At 42.5% G+C, this 24,220-nt stretch overlaps 1 protein-coding gene across 3 annotated transcripts in view; it reads right to left on the reverse strand.

The window, feature by feature from the left end:
- The window catches only part of CD109 (CD109 molecule), a 134,761-nt gene that overhangs the window by 100,484 nt on the left and 10,057 nt on the right, over nt 1–24,220 (reverse strand). For 2 of the 3 annotated variants that reach the window (XM_082474140.1, XM_082474141.1), the window contains exons 3-5: nt 14,926–14,954; nt 7,153–7,383; nt 741–866 (exon numbers count right to left, since the gene is read on the reverse strand). In XM_082474140.1, the coding sequence (XP_082330266.1) occupies nt 741–866; nt 7,153–7,383; nt 14,926–14,954 (386 nt within the window). The remainder of the gene's footprint in view (nt 1–740; nt 867–7,152; nt 7,384–14,925; nt 14,955–24,220) is intronic. The other variant, XM_082474142.1, reaches the window with a different exon arrangement.

Genomic DNA, 24,220 nt, shown 5'->3' on the forward strand with positions numbered 1-24,220 from the left:
TTGGGAGATTAATCCTCTGTCCGTTGATTCGTTTGCAAATATTTTCTCCCATTCTGAGGGTTGTGTTTTCATCTTGTTTATGGTTTCCTTTGCTGTGCAAAAGCTTTTAAGTTTCATTAGGTCCCACTTGTTTATTTTTGTCTTTATTTCCATTACTCTAGGACGTGGGTCAAAAAGGATCTTGCCGTGATTTATGTCATAGAGTGTTCTGCCTATGTTTTCCTCTAAGAGTTTTATAGTGTCTGGCCTTATGAAATTAGAACACTCCCTAACACCATATACAAAAATAAACTCCAAATGGATTAAAAACCTAAAGGTCACTAGAGTTTTTAAAACAAAGATAAAGTAGGTTAGACCAATCTCTCATCAGAAGTCATTACTCTGAGACATAAGATTTGCCAAATAATAGCTATGTATTCATTACTTAGTTTTAAAATACTCAATGTGTGCAATAACTAAATACAGTAAATATTTAATCAGCTTTATACTAAAATGTGAAATGTCTTAACCTTCAAACATTACATTATGTAAAAAGACAACAATGATTAAAACTCTAATATGTTATAACACAAGCTAACCCATTGGTAACAATAGTAAATTAAAAATAAAACCACTTAAATTATCTAGATACTCAGATTAATGTTTTTCTCTTCACTAAATAAATGACTTCAGAGATATTTTCCCCACCGGACCTATTTAAAACATTTTAACATTCCCCCCCAAAATGTATTTATACTCACATTCACTTGAACTTGGATGGACCAGTCACCAAGTATTGGATGGGAAGATAATTGGAAAGTTTTGGAAACGACTCCAAGATCACTTTGTTCTGACAACCACTGTTGGATCAAATTTGACTTGGGATCCTACAATGAAAACCATATGCATGTTAACGATATAAAGACCCCCATGTGACGTGGATCCGACCTGGTTACGGATACGGCCCTGCAGTGCTCCCAGGCACATCCAAAATGTGGGACAGAGGGAGCTCTTGGAAAATGTCAGCTCTATACTACCAAAGACGATGAATAAAAATTACTTCTTTTCTCATATTCTCCTGAGAACGTCTTTATTCTGCTCTACCTTTTAAATCTTGGCACATACTTCCTTCTACATGAAACACTACATCACGTACCTCACCAAACCTGTGCTGCTGCTGGTGTTGTTGCTGAGAGGAAACCCCACTGCAGGGATAACAGGCCCCTGTATTAAGGGCACTCTGCCTTCTCACCACCACTCACACGTCCTTCAGTCACTAGGATTCTCCTCCAGAGTAGGATTATCCTCCCATTACAGCTGAGAAAACGGGCGCCCAGAGAGGTTAGGTAAGCCCTCAACCACAAACAGCTGGTCCGATATCACAGCACCAACACGTGACGGAACTCAGGATTCAAACGCACGTGTCTTTCGATTCGACAAAAGCGGTGTCACGGGGGTGCTTAACCAAGGGGATGCGTGAAGAACACCGGAGTCTTCCCAGGCTCTCCCAGAGCACGCTCCCTCCATCCAATCCCATCCCAGCCCTGCCAACTCTGCCCCTTTAACATCTCACATCCAACCACTGTTTTCTAACTATCGCAACTAACCTCTCTCCTCCAGTCTTGCCCCTCCGATACGTCTTCCCCACCGCCAGACACAAACCTGTGGCTGAGGCAAAGGGGTTGCAACAGCAGGCACAGTTCCTGGCAAATTACAAGCAATGAGCAAACGCTCGCTATGCCCAATGTATCAGACCACCGGGTGACGATGACTTCTGTTCGCCAACGGAATGAGATCTACATTCCTCTGCGTAGTTTACAAGGCTTAGGAAGCTGACCCCATCTACATTTCTACGTACGTCTTCCTCCAGACATACAGACTTGTTTGCAATTCGCCCCAAATACCCACGCACCTACGCCTCTACCGTTGCTGCATGGGAGGCCCTTCCTTCCTTGTCCAGATGGTGAAATAAGCTCCAACTTCCTGCCTTCTACACATGCCTCCAACAGGCAGGAGTGACCACTCCCTGGAGAAACCCCAATGCGCCCGGAGTTTACCCCCCTGACATGCACTACTGTTTAAGGTTCTCATTTGTTATCTGGGTTTTTTGGTGTCTTTTGTCATTGTTACTTTTTGGTTTTGGTGTTTCTTTGTTCCCTGGATTATGAACTCCGGGATCAAATTTTTTCCCTGATTCTTTTTTTTTTTTTTTTGAATTTTATTTCATTTATTTTTTTATACAGCAGGTTCTTATTAGTTATCCATTTTCTACATATTAGTGTATATATGTCAATCCCAATCTCCCAGTTCATCACACCACCATCCCTGATTCCTAATCTCTATCCTCTGACTCAAGGTAGCGGGTTGGCCTGGTTTTTAGAAGCCAGAGGAAACCTTCCTCCGCAAGCCGGGGAGAGTGTGTAAGTCGGGGTAAGTACAATGCTGAGAACTGAGTAGGAAGTGGTCTAGGAAGGCAGAAACTAATTGTTAAAAACCAAAGACCAGGGGGCTCCCCTGGTGGTGCAGTGGTTAAGAATCCGCCTGCCAATGCAGGGGACACGGGTTCGATCCCTGGTCCAGGAAGATCCCACGTGCCGTGGAGCAACTAAGCCTGTGAGCCACAACGACTGAGCCCGTGAGCCACGACTACTGAGGCCCGTGTGCCTAGAGCCCGTGCTCCACAACAAGAGAAGCCACTGCAATGAGAAGCCCACGCACCACAACAAAGAGTAGCCCCCATTCGCCGCAACTAGAGAAAGCCTGCGAGCAGCAACGAAGACCCAACAGCCAAAAATAAATAAATTAATTAAAAAAAAAAAAAACCAAAGACCACAGGCAGGTCAGAAATAAGCAGGTCACCATCCTTGGCAAGCCCTGGGGCAGGCACTGCAGTCAGAGCTGGCTCTCCTGCCCCTGTCAAGACTGGGATGGCTACGGAGCTCAAAGGATCAAAAACAAATAAAGAAATACAAAGAGCGAATAAATATATGCTGTCTAATAATGAAGGGAATGTAAATGAAAACAATGAAAGGCCATTTTTCTTCCATCACACTGACAAAAATAAAAAATGATAATAATAATTCCCAGTGTCGCTTAAAATGTAGGGAAAGAAATGCACATAGTCCGCCGATGTATTATTTTGGTGAAGGTACACATTTCCCGCACAGCCCTACAAACAAAGGAAATCCAAACTGAAGTCTTTGATGACCTGGAGGATCTGCAGGGCTGGGAGTGAATGAGATAAATCCCTCGTTTCCCAAGCCTGTCTTGGACCTGGGCCTATCACCCACAAGGAAGAGACAGAGAATGTAGAAATGCCAGAAGTCCTTACAGAGCCCATGAGGATTTGCACAGGTGACGCATGGTGGCATGACAGCGGAGCCCAGAATTTGCACGTGGTCACCTCCTACTGGGATGCACACAGGACAGCCACGTATGATGTGAACAGTGCCCCTGTCGCAGCCGGAACAGCCACGTGGCTGGTGACACCGGGAAAGTGGCCCCTCGTGCTCTTCGAGTCACCTCTGCATGGCCTGGGCTCTCCATCAGGTGCCTGTGTCCGCCATCTCAAGCAATAAACTCCCTGGCTGGAGAAGGCAAATATTTCTGCCAGTCCCCAGAGTCCTGGATTATGCACAAGGTGTGTGCCTAGCATGTAGAATTAAAGACATCAAATCACTTAAACAAGGTGCCACCACTGCTCCAGGCCAAAGTGTCAGAGCAAAGTCACAGGGCGGACCCCCAGCTAGCAGCTGTGCCCACAAGATCGCTCATCTGTACCAGGAGCAACAACTTCTCAGGAAGGGCAGCCAGGGTAGAAAACAGTGTGCCAGCTGCCATCACAGCGTTGGAGACACTTATTTCCGTAGTATAAGGACAGACCGGCTGCAGGAAGCCAGAATTAGGGGAAGAGGTTTATTCCACCATAAAAAGGTCCCTGAAGCCCCTTTGCTTCCTGAGAAGGTCAGTTATTGGGTCAGGGAAAACACCCAATGATCCCAAAAAAACACTGAACATGCCTGAACATGCTATGACGGTCCATATTTTAGCCACATCCTATAGTCAGTCATTCTTGGCTGGGCAAGATGGGCCCCAAAAAGCTGGCCTCCTGTAGTTCCCAGATGCCTTCTCCACACTTGCCTGCAGGTGGTGCTGTGCTAGAGAGTACAACTTCGTCCAAGTCAGGGGCTCTCGTTAACACTACAGTCCCACTTTGCTCTTGGAAGTTTTTCTAAGAAACCACCTGTCCCATACGGAAAGATGTAGAAAAAGAAAACATCAGAGTCTGGTGAACCCTGGCCCAAACGACTGTTTTCAGATGGAGGAGCGCAGGGTGAGGGCATTCACATCAATGCTCTGACCCATGAGTACTGTGGTGAATATGGCACCCACATGTGCATCACTCACTGGTCCCAAACACAGTGGGTTCCGGGTAGAGCTCTCCTGCCCCGGCCAAGGGGACCACCCATCAGCCAGGCCAGCGGGATCCCTCAGGACCAGGAATAGCAAGAGGAAGGGCTCTCTGTGCACTTCTGGGAAAGCCAAATGTGACAGGCGGAGTCCAAAATCAGAGAGAGGAGCCCAAAGAATCCACAAATCACAATCAGCAGCGTTCGTTCTGGGTCAACGCTTACAACAGACAATTTATCCAGGGCTGATTTTTATTCGCCTGAGACAGAAAGAGGCAGATCGATTGTAAACAGCCAGACACAGGCAGACGTTCACTTCTAAACCCTCCATTTACAATATAGCATTTAGTAAGTTCTAAGTATTTGTGGATAAATGATGAAGGGCAGTATGAATGGCGTCCATAAACTGCTCAGAGAGTTACGTGAATTTCGAAATGCTATTCACTATGGCGACCTGCTTTATTCCAACACAGCAAAGGCAGACATTCACAGAGCTGCCAACTCTGAAATAATACCAGTTCCATTCAAGAAACATGCCAACCAATGTGATATTTGCTATAAACACATCTTGGCTTGAAGTTATACGTATACATGTTTGTTTGCTTGATTTTTGTTTGTGTGTTTGTTTAGTTCATAACAACAGAAAAAACTAAGAAGAATAGGAAGATACTGAAATAAAAAGCCTAAATTTGCCTTCCATTCTGTTATTCCTCAGAACATTTTTTTTCCTGTTCCAGATTTTTTTTTTAACATCTTTATTGGAGTATAATTGCTTTATAATGGTGTGTTAGTTTCTGCTGTATAACAAAGTGAATCAGCTATACATATACCTACATCCCCATATCTCCTCCCTCTTGCGTCTCCCTCCCACCCTCCCTATCCCACCCCTCTAGGTGGTCACAAAACACCAAGCTGATCTCCCTGTGCCATGCGGCTGCTTCCCACTAGCTATCTATTTTACATGTGGTAGTGTATATATGTCCATGCCAGTCTCTCACTTCATCCCAGCTTACCCTTCCCCCTCCCCGTGTCCTCAAGTCCATTCTCTACATCTGCATCTTTATTCCTGTCCTGCCCCTAGGTTCGTCAGAACCTTTTTTTTTTTTTTAGATTCCATATATATGTGTGTTAAAATACAGTATTTGTTTTTCTCTTTCTGACTTACTTCACTCTGTATGACAGTCTCTAGGTCCATCCACCTCACTACAAATAACTCAATTTTGTTTCTTTTTATGGCTGAGTAATATTCCATTGTATATATGTGCCACATTTTTTTTTAACATCTTTCTTGGAGTATAATTGCTTTACAATGGTGTGTTAGTTTCTGCTGTATAACAAAGTGAATCAGCTATACATATACATATATCCCCATATCTCCTCCCTCTTGCATCTCCCTCCCACCCTCCCTATCCCACCCCTCTAGGTAGTCACAAAGCACCGAGCTGATCTCCCTGTGCTATGCGGCTGCTTCCCACCAGCCATCTATTTTACATTTGGTAGTGTATGTATGTCCATGCCAACCAATGTCCTGGGACTGAGGGGATTTTCCAGTACTAAAATCAAGAGAGTCCCAGTAAACTGGGGTGAGCTGGTCACCCTATTTCTATGTCACTGGTCAAAGGTCTAATACTCTCTTCAGCTTAAACGTAGAAAACCAGGTCCAGCCAGATGTCAGTTGCCTCCAGCTTGGCCCTCACTGGAAGCACTCAGTCTGCCAACCTTGCTGCCTCCAGAGCCCAGAGTACTCAGGCAGAGGAGGCCAAAAGGTTTCCTGCCAGAGGGGCTCCCAGTACAACAATAGCTAATGTTTAGGAGCATGTTCTATGTGCCAGGCACAGTTCTAAATGCTTTACCTGAATCATATCACATAATCCTCACAAAAACCTGTACAAGATATTATTATTTTTACACATTTTACAAATAAGGAAACCGAGGCTCAGAGAGGTTGATTAATTTCCTCGAGGTCACAGAGCTAGCACTTATTCTTCTTAGAGCACAGAGTGATCCTTTTAAAATGTTAACTCAGATCGCATCATGCCTCTCCTCAGAATTCTCCACTGAATTTTCATTTCACTCACAGTAAAATCCAAAGTCCACATCATAGCCAAGAAGATCCTGTATAGCCCCTCATCCAGCTGACCTACCTGTATCTAACCTTATCTCCTAATATTTGTCCCCTCAATTCCTGGGCAACAGTGCACTGCAAGCTTGTTCCCCCAATGCACCTAACAAGTTCCCACCTCAGGGCCTTTGCATATGCTATTCCCTCTGTTTGTAGAGGCTCATTCTTTTATTTCCTATAGGTCTCTGTTCAAATAGGACTTCTCTAACAACCCTATAGAAAACAGCAAGCACAAACTCTCTCTCTCTCTCACACACACACACACACACACACACTTGCACTCTTTTTTTATGTATCTGTGTGTTTATATATTGTCTGTCCACTACCCACTGCAATAAAAAGTCGATGTAAGCAGGGACTCACCTTCTGTATCGAGGACACAGAAGTTTAATAAATGTTTGACAAATGACTTAATCAATGAAGAAGCCAGGACCGGAACCCACGCAGGCTTGACTCTGGAGCCTGAGCTCTTAACCCAGTGCTGTACCATCCCCCTTCCTAGAGAAACCATCCCACTTTGGGAGGGAAGCTTAGCCACGTGAATCCTAAGACATCCCAGTACCAACAATGTGAGCAGAACTTCCAAGAGAGCTTCAGTGAGACAGCTTTGAACCCCCAGCTTTATTTCTGTCTGGCACTCACCTTAATTAGAATGTTTAAAGAGGTTTTGTAAGGCTTAAAATCTGAGAAGAGTGTAACAACACGAAACTTCACTTCTTGCTTTGGTTTATACAGGGGCTTGTCTGTTTGAATGAAGACAGTCATTCTCTTGGTCTCAAATGATAAGCGCGTACTATTCGAGAATAAAATCTCATCCTGGGCACGTCCAGTGACACGGAGCTCATAAATCTCATCACCACTGTTCAGAGGTAGCTGGGGGAAAAAAGACATCAGATGTATCAAGGTCTCATTGTTTTACCTCAAAAGTGTTTTTAACTGTAAGTGAGAATTGAAATTTTAAATACATAGTATTATCAAAAGTAATCGCGATGTTGAAACATGCGTCCCTCCTAACCACCAAAATTAAACAATTTGTTTTCTCTCTTTCGACATCCTGGAGTTTGCTCTCCAGTTAAACCGCAGGGTTCCTGGACGGCAGGAACCACGTCCCACAGCTCTGTCAGCAGTCACCTTGTCACTTCCTATCCCGAGTACAAACTCTTCCACACTGACAGTCACTGTGGGTCACAATACCCTTCTCCGTGTCTCGCCCTGTCTGAGGCAGTCCACGGGTGAAAGGCACATTTGCACAGGCTTTGTTTTCTTGCCACACTCTCTCCAGGACCTCTCACCTGTTCTAGGATGCACTCTCTTCCTGTATCTCGTGCATCGTGTCACAGTCCTGGTAAGTTTGATGGCACCGTTATTTTACTGTTTCTATCACTAGTGGAAATCCTACCTTCTAGCATGAACAGACCAGAAGTCACACTCAGCCTACACACACCGTGTCATTCTACCTCACAACAATCCTTCCGGTGGGTGCTCTAACTAATACCAGTTTACAAACCAGGAACCTGGGGCTTGGAAGAGTAAAGGAAGTTGCTCCAGGTCACTGGCTGAGAATCAAACCCGGGATGAACTATATACTACTCTAACAAGAGCCTGCATGTGGTGGTTTTAAAATATGTCCAAAATTTCTCTGACCCTCCTCCCTTCAAAAGTCAGAGCCCCACTCCTGGGCATATACCCAGAGAAAACCATGATTCACAAAGACACACGCACCCCAATGTTCACTGCAGCACTATTTACAATAGCCAGGTCAGGGAGGCAACCTAAGTGTCCATCGACAGAGGAATGGATAAAGAAGATGTGGCACGTATATACAATGGAATATTACTCAGTCATAAAAAGTAACAAAATTGGGTCATTTGTAGAGATGTGCATGGACCTAGAGACTGTCGTACAGAGTGAAGTAAGTCAGAAAGAGAAAAACAAATATCATATATTAACACATACATGTGGAATCTGAAAAAATTGGTATGGACGATCTTATTTACGAAGCAGAAATAGAGACAGACGTAGAGAACAAATGTATGGATACCAAGGGGGAAGGGGGGGGGTGGGATGAATTGGGAGATGGGGATTGACATATATACACTATAGATACTATGTATAAAATAGATAACCAATGAGAACCTACTGTACAGCACAGGGAACTCTACTCAGTGCTCTATGGTGACCTAAATGGGAAGGAAATCTAAAAAAGGGGATATATGTATAAGTACAGCTGATTCACTTTGCTGTACAGTAGAAACTAACACAACATCGTAAAGCAACTGTACTCCAGTAAAAATTAATTTAAAAAAAAAAAAAAGGTAGAGCCTCATTTCCCAGTGACTTGCCTCTCAAGAGTAGAATGAGGCTGCGTCATTATCAGGATAGGGGAGCTGGGGTGCTACTGACCAGGCTTGCCATTGTCACCAGGAGAGGCCCCAGGTGTGTGTGCAGCTGAGGTCATCCACTGCAGGCTGCACCCAACACCGTGCTAGATGAGAACGCCTCCATCCCTTGCACGGTAGAACTTTCTGCGGTTCCTCAGTAGCAAGAGAACTGATGCTGGTACAGAGAGGCCACCTTGGCACCTGCTTTGCAAAGCTGGAGAGATTCAGACTCCCAATAACCCCCTCCTGCCCCTGGGCCTTCAAAGAGCTGATCCTTTTGACTTCCCTCACGCCTGTGCCAATACTAAGTTGTCTGAATAATAATGAGCATTTACGGAGAGCCCTCTGTGTGCCAGCCACTTTCCTAAACACTTTAGATTTTGTGTTCCTGTTAATGGCTCAGCTGGGCCAGCTGAGTGGCATTTGGGGCCTGGTGGGCAGACTCCTGTGGCTTGGAAGTTCAGGGGTTGAACCCCTCCTAGGAAGAAGGCTACAGAGTAAAGCATGGGAGCATTCGGGAGGGTCTCCACTCACAGTATGGGTGCCCCAAACACACAGGGCACCTTAAATGGGGGTGGAGCGAAAGTATACTGGGTGAAACACATGAGTTCCTAGAAAATTCCCTAGGAAGGCATCGCATTGGAGACAGTCCAGCTGGAGACGTAACTAGCATTAACAGGATAGCTTCTGCCTGTTCTCTCTTTCTTGGATTCCTGGCTCAGGGAGAAGTCAGCTGCCATGTGATAAGGACACTCAAGAGGCCTGTGAGAGGCCCACGGGGGGAGGAACAGAAGCCAATAGCCACCACCCACCTGCCAGCCACGTGAAAAGCGACCTTACTGAGGACCCCCAGGCCTGGTGAAGCCTTCAGATGACGGCAGCTCTGCCATCGGCAGCTCAGAACTGCTCAACTACATGCCTCCCAAATTCCTGACCCACAGAAACTGTGGGAAATAATACAAGTTCATGGTTGTTTCACACCAGACTTTGGGGATAACAGGTTACACAACAATCGATAACTAGCACACCAGAATTTTAGTTCATTTTCATATTCATAAACCTGAGATTCTGAAACTAATGTTCTGCCTCCTTTTTGCAAATAAGCGTGGTCCACAGAGAGCTCCAAGGAGATTTTCCAGAAAGAGCAGCCACCAAAAAGCCAGCAATATGGATAAGAATATGAAGGAAACGTAACAAACCACCAATACAGTGGTCAGCAGGAAATAGGCAGAAAAGTACCGGTGTTTGCAATTTACTTGGAAATGCATTTTAAAAATAAGATCAATTAATGGACGGAGAGATCAGTAGATGAATAAATATGTGATTGAGCAAGTATGGTAAGATGGTAACAGTCGATTCTAAGTGGTGGTTATAGGATTGTCTCCTATGAAACTCTTTCAGGTTTTTTGGATATTTGATACTTTCATAGTAAACTGTTAGGAGAAACAATCAGTAATATCACCTTCAAATGACCTCTGGTACTGATTTTTGCTTTCCTTTAATAAATAAACATTGACTGAGCACTTCAGAGCTCCAGGTTGTTCTAGGTGTTTGGGATTCAACAAGAACCAAAGACGTACGCCCTAGAGGGCTCAGAATCTAGCCTGGAACTTGCATCCTTATATTCTATTCTCTCAAGTGATGCTTCAGGCCTCAGATTCTCTTAAACAGAGTCCTTAATACCGTAAGCAGGAAAATATATACGCCAGGAACCAGCATATCATTTGCTCGTATACAGCACAGATTTATAAATAGTTCATGCTTAAAAAATATATTAGATGGAATTTCTCTCTATGATTTGGATATAGTTTGATCATTTTTAGTGGCACAGAGGCCCCAGAACAGAGAGTAGATTGAAGACTGACGTCAAATTAATGATGCAGAGGTCTGAAACTAAAGAGACCTATTAACCACGAGGAGGTCAAAGAGTTAGAATATTAGAATTAACACAAAAGTGTCCAAAACATTTTACTCTGTCCCCTGCTCCATCCTCCTTCAGGGAGTTGACACAAGAGGAGATGGTACTGACTATCTTTCTGTTCCTTTCAGTTACCCTAATTCTCCCTGTTAGAAACCCCACCTCTCCCCTATGTAAAATTTAGGTGATTTGGGATCCTCAAAGCCTCGGTGCTAATCCTAGAGCTGGAAAGTCTAGGATGACAGTATGGAGTTGTCAGCGTGGACCTCGTGTGCCCCTAGGAACGATGAACCATCACTGCACCGCTTAGGGTGTCACCATGGACGCTGGCTGTCAGTAGAGACCTTGGTCATCCACTGGTAACAGTGGAGGGACACAATGAGAAGGAGACTGGAGAAAATACTGGGGATGTTAAGCAATCTTTACGCAAGATTCTCTCTGTGCCAGACCTGCAGTGGGTCGTAACCTGCTTCCCGCAGTGGAGAGGACCCAGAAGGTAATATAAACTCCTGAATCTCTGCTGGTAAATTGCTTCCCACCTTCTTGAGGGTCACAGTGACCGAAAAGGATTCCCAGAATTGGTAATAAAGGGGTTCCCTAATAAGAGACTTCCTCATCTCTTATACAAGAACCAATTATTTACCCACAGAGATTTTGGATCCTACGCGTTGAACTGAGGTCACAGAGCTGGGGAAAGACGTAGTTCCCATATACAGACACTGTCTGGCAGCAGAATAAGAGTCTGGGGGTATACGATACCCAGGGCTTAGATCAACAAAATATCAACGAGCATCTGTGTTGAGCATGGTTGATTCTCAGTTATGCTAAGTCTATTTTGTGTATACATAAACGCAAACTCTCCAGGTAGATGATAGAGGCATGCTCAAAAAGGTTCTTGATGGACAGTAAATGGATTCCTTATTCTAATCTGGGCCGTCTAAAACCATCTCGCCTTCTCTGAAAGATCAACTGTCTTAAGAAAACAAACAACACAATAGTATTTATCCTACTTTATTTCACTAATAACTCCAGTTACCAAAAGTCATGGTAGTTTCAAATAACTTTCCAAATAAAACTGAGAAATTTAAGATGATAGTTTCTATTTTAAAATATATTAGTAATTAAACTTTAAAAGCATTCTAATTTTATTAGGAGGTTTGGATTAACATATATACACTACTATACAGAAAATAGACAATCCACGAGGACCTACTGCATAGGACAGGGAACTATACTCAATATTCTGTAATAACCTATATGGGGAAAGAATCTAAAAAGAATAGATATATGTATATGTATAACTGATTCACTTTGCTGTACACCTAAAACTAACAGCATTGTAAATCAACTATATTCCAATATAAAAGTTTAAAAAATTTTTTAGGCATGCTAATTTTAAAAACCACTCCGTCGTTTTAAGTTGGATTTATTTACGAAGAGAATAAAAAGAAACTTTTTCTAGCACGTTTTGTACAAACAATAATCTTTATGTTAAGCGTAAATTCTGTTTTTTATTTACTTCTTATTGAAGGCTGATTTTACTGTATCAAAAACAGAAACAATGATCTAGTCAGATATTAAAAATACATTTGTTTTAATGCAGCCAATATATTCATATTTTATAGCAAAACTTCATGAGGACCTTAAAAAACAATTTAAAATATTACATCTGCAAGCATCAGAATGCAAGAGCACTTGGAAAGATGGGTCTATTTTAATTGAACACTCGTAAAAATACAGAACCTTCTATTTTTGCCAAGCGTTATCAAATTTTCCCAGACACTTTATGACTAAGCCTTTAAAATTTTGCTTTACTAAAAAGGGATCTAGTCCTAAATATAACTCCTGGTAAATCCTTCAATAAATAATTGCTATATCTACATACAATAGAAATGGCATAATATTAAAGACAAATATAGGATGTTGGGATTCATATTTCACATGGTTAAGACTTTAAGACTAATAGTAGCCAAATTTGTAGCTAATTGGGACAAGTACAGCTTATAGGCACATTATTGGAATCAGCCCGAGTGCCCTCGTCCGCCCACATGCCTGCTCCTTCCAGACTTGCTACACTCCGGGCCGTGCCACTGCGGACGTCTTTGAGGAAAGCAGACAGTTATTATGCGTTGAGTTGTGATTCCTGAACTGAAATCTCACCCCCTTCTGCTATCAGACAATTATATTACACGGGATTTATTTTAATCTTCTCATTGTAATACTTTTTCAACAGAGTTATGGACACAGACACCGGGGGGCCAGCACCTAATGTCTGAGGTCACATTAATGCAGCCTAATGTCTTATTGTCACTAAGATTGGGTTTTTTTCCCCACGTCTGCCTGCTTAGGCCTTCCCTCCCTCCAACCCCACTTTCTATTATTACAACAGTATATTTCTTAGTAAGGTAAGTACAAACATAATAATAAGTAAGAAACAGGGACTTCCCTGGTGGTCCAGTGACTAAGACTCCACGCTCCCAATGCAAGGGGACTGGGTTTGATCCCTGGTCAGGGAACTAGATCCCACATGCCACAACTAAAGATCCCACACACCACAACTAAAGATCCCGCATGCCGCAACTAAAAGATCCCACGCTGGGACTTCCCTGGTGGTCCAGTGGTAAAGAATCCGCCTTCCAATGCAGGGGATGCAGGTTCAATCCCTGGTCAGGGATCCCACATGCCACAGGGCAACTAAGCCCGTGTGCCACAACTAGAGAGAGAAAACCCACATGCCACAACTAGAGAGAAGCCCATGCGCCGCAACAAAAGATCCTGCATGCCACAGTGAAGATCCCGTGTGCCACAACTAAGACCCAATGCAGCCGAAAATTTTTTAAAGATTAAATAAATTAATTAAATAAATATCAAAAAATAAAATAAAAAGACACTGGAAGAACACAGTTACTTATTTTAAAAATAAAAAATAAAAAATAAATAAAAGATCCCGCATGCCACAGCTAGCACCCAACGCAGTCAAACAAATAAATCAATATTTTTTAAAAATAGGTAAGAAACATAATAGCTATGGAATATAAGTAATTTTTACAAAGGACAGTTTGGGAGCACTATATTCTCTAAGAACCCCCCCAAAATGAATGTGGTTTCTGAATGTGCTTGATAAGTAACCTTCAAGAGTTAACAGGGAACCTGGCTCATCGGGAAATGTCAACCTTACATAAGTGTGTAATCTGTCAGGGTCAAAGTCATCAGTCGTCTAGTCCCAGAAAAGTACACCAAATTGTCCTCTTGGTGGATGCTATGTTCTATTCGACTGTATACTAAATGTGTGAAGCTCCAAAACAAAACAGTAATAAAAGCACAAACTTCCAAATTAAAGCTATGAGAAGCAGGACTAGTTCACAAACAATATTTAATAAACAGGTTTTATGACTCTCTCCACAAAATAATAACCCTTTCCACTTCTGTAGCAGATGCTACAGCACGTTCACATCTCATTTCACCTCCAAGGTAGCCCTTATGATATAGACTATACCTTTATCCCCTCCTCCAGGACCGGGACCATGGTGAGGGGAGCCAGGCACTTGCCTCAAGTGCAAAATTTAAGAGCGTGCCAAAAAAACTCAGTAATCAACAGTTAAAATTTTTTAATATTTTAAATAGTTTTAAATAGCAAAAGTGATGCAAAAATTAAATTATGAAACAAAAAATCAAAATTTTAAGCAAAGACAGGGTCAGTATCAATTACTGTTGTTTTATTTTGCCTCAGGGTACAATTCCACTCAGTGAAGCACTGCCCTTTTCCAGGACAAAGAAACTGGGACAGAGCATTAAGTACACACCCAAGACTGTAAGTCTCTGTTAAGGCAGAAGCAGGACCCAACCCTCCCAGGTACCTATGCTAACAGCCCAAGCCAGTCCCCCCTCAGTGAAGTTCTCCATTTTACGAGAGGAAAATCTCCACTGTGAGTTTGAAGAGGCTAATATCCAATCTCTCTGAAGTAATATTAATCTTAAACAATCTTAAGTTGGAACTGAACTCAATCACACTCGCAAGGAATGTAAATCAATATAAAAGCCAATAAAATACTAATTCATTTATTTCACTGATGCAATGTATATTTCTGAAAGCAAATTTTTTAAATAAATACTTACTGATGGAAGAATAAGTGTCTTGAAAGAGCCTAAAAGGAAAACAGGGAAGAAAACGGTCATAATTTAAATATAGTGATATAATACAAAACTTGTTAAGACTCTCTTAATAGTCTTTCAGATGTAGAGGGAATCAAACTTACAGAATCACCAACTTATTTAGCCAAACCAGAACAATTTTATTAAATCCCAGAACACCTGAGAGATTATTACATATCCTTGTGCCAGAGAATTAAGACTTAAAAGGCTATCCGTGGGTAAACCTCTCCCAACAAATTAGTTACGTTCTGCTTCCCTTTTCCATTTGTATGTTGCTGCTGTTCCTGTTGCTGTTTTAAGGCTGTACATGTTTGAGGGATACTTCATACAGTGTACAGAGGGAAGCTGAGGTTCATTTCTAAGGTTCATTTCTCATACACTCATGATCAAGGGAAAAAAAGGAAGGCATTAGTCACGTCAGGGGTGAGTTGGGACTCATAACTGACCATTAGTATTAAAATGATGCAGACTTTTTTCATGTAAGTTCCTAAACAAAGACTGCTAATTTAACTCATGCCAATTTCTCATCAACTCTACTTATTGCAAGGGAAAAAATGTTTCAAGTTAAAAATAAAAGAGTACTTATTCAAAGTTCCCATTTGAGGGACATGAATTCAGAGGTGGTGACAGGCCCTCAGTTCCTTCATTCATTTAAGAAACACTTATAAGGGTACCACAGTGAACAAGACACACATGGCCCCTCTCCTCCTGGAGGCCACATGTGCCCACCCCAGGGGAACAGACGGGTACAGTATGGAGCGAGGGTTAAGCAAGTGGCCTCTGCAATCAGACCACATAGGTTCTATCCCAAATCAGCCACGTACTAGTCCTGTCCTTGAACATGTTACCTGATTCTCCAGGTTCAATTTTTTATCCACAAAATGAAGACAATCACACAAGGTGGCTGTAAGGAATAAGTATGCCAATCCCTGTAAAGGGTACAGAACAGTGGCTGGCATGTAGGAAACACTTGATAAACATGGCAATACACTACCAGAAAGCTTGACGGGTCACCCACTGGCATGTCAGTGTGCCTCTACGGCAGTGGGCTTCAGATGTTTATGATGGAGACTCAGTCGATACAAATATTTGGTGCATGTTACCATGTCAAGTTAGATTTATAAAGTTATATACGTGCACTTTCTCAACCAAAATATAAATGTTAGAAAACCTGACTTTCTTAGTTTTTCTCATTAAAACAATGGAAATAAAAGTTAGTACAGGGCTTCTCTGTTGGCGCAGTGGTTAAGAATCCGCCTGCCAATGTAGGGGACACAGGTTTGAGCCCTACCCCGGGAAGGTCCCATATGCCGCGGAGCAACTAAGCCCATGCACCACAACTACTGAGCCTGAGCTCTACAGCCCTCAAGCCACAGCTACTGAGCCCACGTGCCACAACTACTGAAGCCTGCTCGCCCAGAGCCCGTGCTCCGCAACAAGAGAAGCCACCGCAATGAGAAGCCCGCGCACCGCAATGAAGAGTAGCCCCGGCTCACCGCAACTAAAGAAAGCCGGTGCACAGCAACTAAGACCCAAAGCAGCCAAAAATAAAAATAAATAAATTAAATAAATAAATTTAAAAAAAAAAAGTTAGTACATTTTCTACCTACCCCCTTATAATTGGTCTAGTGACTCCCAGATGTGTGCACCCTACTTTGACCACTGCCCCAGTGGGCCTCAGTGAAATACAAGTATGTTCTCAGGAGCAGATAAGCAACTCATCAAAGTCACTTATCACACAGCACAGATCAGTTTATCTAGTAGCTGTCACCATAGGAAGCAAGGAACAGGACTCTTCAATAATTAGGACACTGGACAAAGAATGTCTTGAAAAGGTGAAGGAAGAATTGAACAGATATAGGTCCACACAGAACGGCTGCAATAGAGGGAGAGTGGGGGGCACTTCAGAGGGGCCACGGGAGGCGCCTAGAGGAAATGATGCAGAGTCTAGGGCTGTAGGATAAGGAAAAAGGAGTCGGGTGAGAATGGAGGGGACCAGTTTCCAGGCAGAGCAGCAACAAGTGCAAAGGCATGGAGCCTACAGAAGAGAAGAGCTGGGTGAGACACGATCAGAGGCAGGAGAGTCAGTAGAGATGAGGCTGGACCAGACCCCAAAAGGCCTTTTAGACAGGCGAGCCCTCACCAGAATGGTCTGGGTCGCACTGTTATCCCCACGTTCTGATTGAGTATTTGTCCCGGATCTTTTTTGGTTTAGCAAAATATTAATATGAGATGGGTTTAACCTGCACAAGATTTAACTTTGAAATTGTATACTCATGCTTTGAGAACATCTCCATTTGTGGGAAGAAACTTCTGTTCATTAAGCTCTTGCTTTTAGTGGGAGAGGCATATTCTATACTGAATTGAAGGGAAATTGAGAAGCCTCATAATGGTGCAGCAACTAAACTTGATGAAACTCTCAAAAGAAACATAAATAGAGACAACTAACAAGTTCTGTCTTGGAAAATTATTTGTTGAGAAGAGGCATAGGCAGACCCTGCAAAATATTTGGGCTGAAACACATAAACAGTTCAATATGGGAAAAAATTGAAATTGAGACTATCCTCCACACATCAGAATTTTCTCTGACTTTACCAGGTAGCTCAGCACATGTGGAGAGAGTGTTTTCTCAACTAAAAATATTATGGTCACTGTATACCAACAATGAACAAGTAGAATCTGAAGTTAAATTACAAGGTCCACTTACATTAGCACCAAAAAAAATGAAATAGGCGTACATCTAACAAAATGTGTACAAGATCTAGATGAGGGAAACTACAAAACTCTGATAAGTGAAATCAAAGAGCTAAATAAATGGAGAGATATTCAATGTTCATAAATAGAGAAACTTCGTTGTCAAGACATCAGTTCTTCGCAACTTGATCTTTAGATTCAATGCAGTCTTAAATCCTAATCAAAATCCCAGCAAGTTATTTCATGGATGTCAACAAACTGATTCTAAAGTTTACCTGGAGAAGCAAAAGACCCAGAATAGCTAACGTAATACTGAAGGAGAACGAAGTTGGAAGAATAATGCTACCTGACTTCAAGACTTACTATAAAGCTACAGTAATCAAGACCATGTGATACTGGCAAAAGAATAGACAAATATATCAATGGAACAGAATAGACAGCCCAGAAATAGACCCTATAAATACTGTCAATTGATCTCTGACAGGCAGAACACAGGGGATTTTAGGGCAGTGAAAATACTCTGTATGATATTATGATGATGGACATATGTCATTACACGTTCATCAAAACCCACAGAATTCACAACACCAAGAGTGAACCCTCGCGTAAACTATGAACTTTGGGTGATTATGATGCATCATTGCAGGTTCATCCTTGGTTAAAAAAAAAAAAAAAAAAGTGCCATTCTTGTGAGTGATGTTGATAACAGGGAAGGCTACCCGTGCATGTGGACAGGGAAAATATGGGAAATCTGAAAAGAATATTTTTAATTATTTGAACGTTCAAGTTGAACATTATTATGATAACAGTCAGATAACTTGAACATTCAAATAAATAATGGAGTATAACCTACTGAATAAAATAAGAGTATGAGTTTGTGCTGATATATAATTTAATAGATGACTAAATGAAGGAGAAGAAAAAGTTTTTCTTTTTACAATTTTTAATTTATTTTACTGAAGTATAGTTGATTTACAATGTTGTGTTAGTTTCTGCTGTACAGCAAACATTCATTTCTACATATATATATATATATTCAGAAAAAGTTATTCTTTACCATAGAATTCCAATAAATAAATGTATAAGGAATCATGGAATTAGAAAATTTCACAACAATAATGGTAATAACTGATTCAGGAGAATAATCATCAAACCTGTGTGTACAAGTGGAGTGAGTGAGACTCGTAAGAAATAATAAACCATTGTTGTTTGAAGGTACTAAGTGTTGGGAGGTTCATTCACAGCAATAGATAACTGGAACACGTTTGAAATAAAAAAGATTAACTAGCAATATTAAGTATTATTATCCTTATTTTACAAATGAGAACCTGAGTCACAGAGATATTAAGTGACTTCCCCAGGGTCACACAGGAAAGAAGTAACGGAGCTAAGATTCTAAGCCACTGCCTCTCAGAAGAAGAACAGCAGCTGTACTTTTTTTCTTGCATTCTACCCACCTTTGATTATTATAAAAGTTGCACAGCCTGTGTATAGCCTCTTTGTGTATGTTGACACCCTTATTGCCTCAGTCACACAGGTTCAAGATCGCAATCCTCTTGGACTCCCGGCTTTCCTCGGCTCTATGTTAGTCATCACCAGAACCTAGATCCTTCTTCCATAATGTTTCTCCCAGCCCTCAGTTATGCTATAGGCGCTGCAATGGTGGAGCTAATTGAAACAATTCGTGTTATACAAGAACTTCTGGAAAGGATATAAAAACTAGAAAACTTCTTAACTCTTTTTTATCAGTTCTTCACACTACACCGTTTTCATACGTTTGAAGCTAATTTCAAGATCGGAAAAACCCATCTTCAAAGGAAACAAGAACCACACGTGTCCAAGGTCGGGTTCCCTGGGAAGCCGACTCTGAGATGGTGATTCAAGCGCAGGGCGTGCGCCTGGGCCCCGCACCTAGAGAAGGGGAGGGATGCAGAGGCGGGACTGGGGAGGAGAAAGGGAAGAGCCTCAACACAGGCTCAAGCCGCGTCCACGGGGCGCCCTCAAAAGCAGCGCTGACCCCCGAGAGGCGTCCTGAGTTGGGGGGAGGGGCTGGACCTCCACCCAAGGAGGAGTTCCCCCGGGGCAGGGTGAGTGTCCCTAGCGGGGCAGCCCCCAGGAAGCTGGCTTGGAGGGCGGTGGGCTGCAACCTTCCCAGCAGCTTCAGGGAGTGAGTCTTCAATCCCGACAGGCTGGTTCCGGGTGGTACATCATGGTACCCACCACAGCGTCCCACAGTGGGATAGAATCAGAAATACTAACCTGCAGGGAGCTGGGCCCCAGCACAACAGCACCCTTGGTTATTGAGAGTCACTGATCTTTCGTGACTTCAGGATAAACCATCGGGGTTGACAATTTTGTCAGCCCAGTGACTGGAGGAAACAATGTGCTTCCTTTGGGCCTGACACACTGGCTACCTCCCATCACCGGCAATCTCACAAAGACTAAAGACTGTGTGTGTGTATGCGTGTCTGCGTGTGCGTGTGTCTGTGTGTGTGTCTGTGTGTCTGTGTGTGTGTGTCTGTGTGTGTGTGTCTGTCTCTGCGTGTCTGTGTGTCTGTGTGTGTGTCTGGTGTGTGCCTGTGTGTCTGTGTGTGTGTGTGTGTCTGTGTGTCTGTGTGCGTGTGTCTGTGTGTGTGTCTGTGTGTCTCTGTGTGTGTCTGTGTGTGTGTGTCTGTGTGTGTCTGTGTGTGTGTGTCTGTGTGTGTGTCTGTGTGTCTGTGTGTGTGTTGGGGAAGGGGGCATAATTTATTTTTATCTAAGTGACACTAAGCAAGAAGAAAGTGAAAACCAGCTTCGAGTCTACAATCCAAATACACCTAGTAGGTTGATCAACTGGAGGGCAAGCATTTCAGCGGTTCAAAGCCAGCCACCCAGATGTGAAGTGCAGGAAATCCCACTCACAGAACTTCTGTTTTTAATGGGACTCTTCACAGAGTCAAAGCTTTGAGGGGTTTTCTCATTAAAGAGAAACTGGAAGAGGGGGCAGACTGCATGCCTGGGTCTCACTGCTCTGACATGTGACCGTGTCCATCACAGACCCAAGAAACACACAGCTGCCCCCAGAAGCTGGGGTGCAGGAGCAGAGAGGCCCCAACCCACCCCTAATTCTTGCTGGATTCAGGGAGTGACTCAAAGGATGTACAGAGATCCAATTTAAAGTCCGCTCACTTGTCTCATGTGTCCTTATTAAAAGGTCGACTTGAAGTACTTGACATTTTTTGCAACTTGTTGTCTTCCCTCTAAATTTACAAGGGCAGCTTGGAATTTCCTAGGCACTTAGTAAGTCTTGTTTGAACGTCCGAACATTCTAGCAGTAATTTACGGCACCAAAATATAAAATCGGGGGCAGAGTGGTAGGAGTGCAGATGAGAAATAGTCATCTCTTTCTCTGTGGTTGCTAGGTTGAGGATGAAATAGATTGTATTTGCAAATTGTTGTGAACATTTTTTCTCCCTTTTGCCAGAGCTCCGGGCTCTACGCAGACAAGGGAAATAGTCACCACCTCTTAAAATGCTGCACGGCATTCTTAATCGCTGACTAAAGATGCCTTCTGTTCTGTGAAGTCCTTCTCAACGTTACTGCAGATATCTCTGTAAAACTCAGATCATTTTTGTGTATAACAGAGAAAGTAGATCTTAAAATTCCTGCAGTGCTTTCTCCTTCCCAATGCCACCAAAGCCACTCAAAAGAAACCTTGTTTTAAAGCTTCACACTTGGCACAGGCCTGAGAGCTGGCCATCATTTGATTTACAAATAGAGTCAAAGCTATTTTTAAGTTGTGTAATAAGCATACACAAAAACTAACCTTTCCTTAACTTTTTAAATACACTTCATAATGCCATATGCTGCCTCTTCTGACATCTGTGTTCACCAGACAGCTCTGCAGAAAATCCCTGAAGGGAAGGAGAGTGTGTAACTGGAAATCCAACTAGGTCCAGAAATATTCTCTATCGGGGAAAAAAAGAATTTTCCACCATATATGTGCCTGGCTTAGTATTTCCCGGTTAATTACTTTTGGCAGCTCTCTGCTGTTCAGTAATGTACAATAATGAACTTAAGGAAATCACTTTTGCAGCTAAAAGTTTTGACCTCTTTACCAAGTTATTAAATATTCTTTCATCAATACCCTCATTATTCAGCATTTTCTTTGATCACAGATGGACAAAGTGGGAAATGGGGTTTCCACCACAGATCCATGGAAGACAAAACCTTAAGATATGTTTCTGCTTCGTGGTTTAATGTCACTTTTAAGCCAAGGAACTCTTCAGGGAATTCAATCCATACAGAAAACACAAGTATTTCAAACAAAAAAATTTCCTTTGGTCCCTACATACTCCTTTAATTTTTTTCTCTCCTGCTTCCCCTTGCTTACAAATATCTCAATAAATAACAGTTTCATAAATAACGTTTTGTTCCATTTAGACCACTGAGTATAAAATAGGTCAAATGAAAACCCACTAAAAGTAAAAAAAATAAAATGGTACAATATAAACTAAATGTTAGGTTCTATACACATGAAAAACCAATCAAGCCAGGCTCTGGGCTGCTAAATGTACATGGCATTTATTATGGCAAGGTCAGTAATCTGCAGCCCACAGGCCAAGTCTGGCCCATGCCTGTTTTTGTACAGTTCATGAACTAAAAATGGTTTTAAATAGCTGGGAAAAATAAAAAGAATAATATTTTGTGACACATGGAAATTATACGAACTCCAAATTCAGGGTCCATAGATAAATTTCTGTCGGTGCACAAACACGCTCCTTTGTTATGCACCATCTATGGCTGCTTTCATGCTACAATGGCCAAATAGCTGCAACCAAGACCACAGGCCAGCAAAACCTACCGTGTCGACCATCTGACCCTTTATGGAAACAGTTTACCGACCCCTATGGTATGGTGTTCTTTTTGGGAAGACATCTTCCTTCCTCAAGGGATGAGGAGTAAGGTTGAAGGCCCACTCCAGTCAGAATCAAAGAGCCATCAACAGAGACACATGGCATTTAAAAAAAAAAGCTAAAACACACACACACACACACACACACACCTAGCCTCATGCCACAGGCTTGTGCTCAGGAGGGAGGCATCAGGGCTAATGTCTGATGCTGGGGGATGCTTTGGTACAACATAGCTGACATTCCCAAGTGTTTACTGTGTGCCAGGCACCATGGTAAACGTCCTAAAGCGGTACACTACAAAAAGGAAAAAGAATAAAAATTTTTTAAAAAAAGGAAAAAGAAATGGGTGAAATTAATTTTAATAACATTTTATTTAATCCCATATATCTAAAATATTACCATAAAATTTGTAATCCATATAAAAAATTTATTGAGTTTTGCTGCATTTTTTGGCACTAAAAGTATTCAAAATCTAGTGTGTATTTTATACTCACGGCGCATCTTAATATGTACGAGCCACATTTCAAGTGCTCAAAAACCACAGGTGGCTGGTGGTTACCATATTGGACAGTGCAGCTCTAAAGCACTGTCTCGTTTAATCCTCACAGCAGTGTTCTGAGGTAGGTACTGTTATTGTTGCTTTTATGCAGATGAAGAAACTGAGACTAGATGAGATGAACGACCTGCCCAAGGCCACATAGGTAGTAAGAAGTAGTGCTAAGGGCCCATTTCCAATGTGGCTCCAGCATCTCCCAAACTGTACAGGACAGACCCAGCTAATTCCTTCTAAAATATCAGTCCAAAGAAACCTCACCCTCCCTCCTGTCACGCTTCTGTAGCTTACTGCACTCTCATGTTGGTATCTGGACACACCCAGTCTTCCATATTTTCTCTTATCCATGTTGTTATTGCCTCCAGCGCCTATGTAGCCCTCCAGGTGACCATGCGTCTTCAACGCAATAGGCTCATTTGCAGCATTTATTCCACACTCCCTGGTCCCGTGCACGGCAGACACAGCTAATCAGACCACTCTCTATTTCAGTAAACCCAGACTTGACTTGAAACCATCAACACAGCACTCCAAGCAGCCTCTACAATCAACGTGAGTTGGCACGTGAAACGAAATCTGCTTTGCTTCCTTGTGAGAAGCATAAGGACAGGACCTTTGTGTGGTCACCAAACATTTACACCACCAATATTGTGCCATGTACAATTTGGTGCCTGATGAATGTTTGGAATTCGCAAAATAGTAAATGCCCAGTCTTACCTATATTCCTGAGGAGATTTAACATGTATTTCAGTGAAATTTAAATTTATAATACTAAATCATTTCTGCCAGCTATGTTTTCATAAACGTAAACTCCTAACATTGTCCTGCCAAAAGAAGCTACCAGGTGCTCTTAAAACACCTCCCTCCCTGTTTATTTCCAAGCGCTTTACCACTCTGGTTTTCAGATTTTAATTCATGCATCACTTCTTCAGAACTAAAGACCCACAGACCTGCCCACCACCTCCCTACTCCACTGCCTCCACCAAATCTTCTTTGATCAGTTTCACCCTCACTCTTGCAAAGGAAGAAAGTCAGGTCGTGGGGTTTTCCTAAGGGAAGTGAAGACTAGAAGGGACAGAGGACCGCCACAATTTCCACTCCTCCAGTTCTGTCACTGTAC

This window comes from Balaenoptera physalus (assembly GCF_965194825.1).
Source record: "Balaenoptera physalus genome assembly, chromosome: 9".
Lineage (NCBI taxonomy): Eukaryota > Metazoa > Chordata > Mammalia > Artiodactyla > Balaenopteridae > Balaenoptera > Balaenoptera physalus.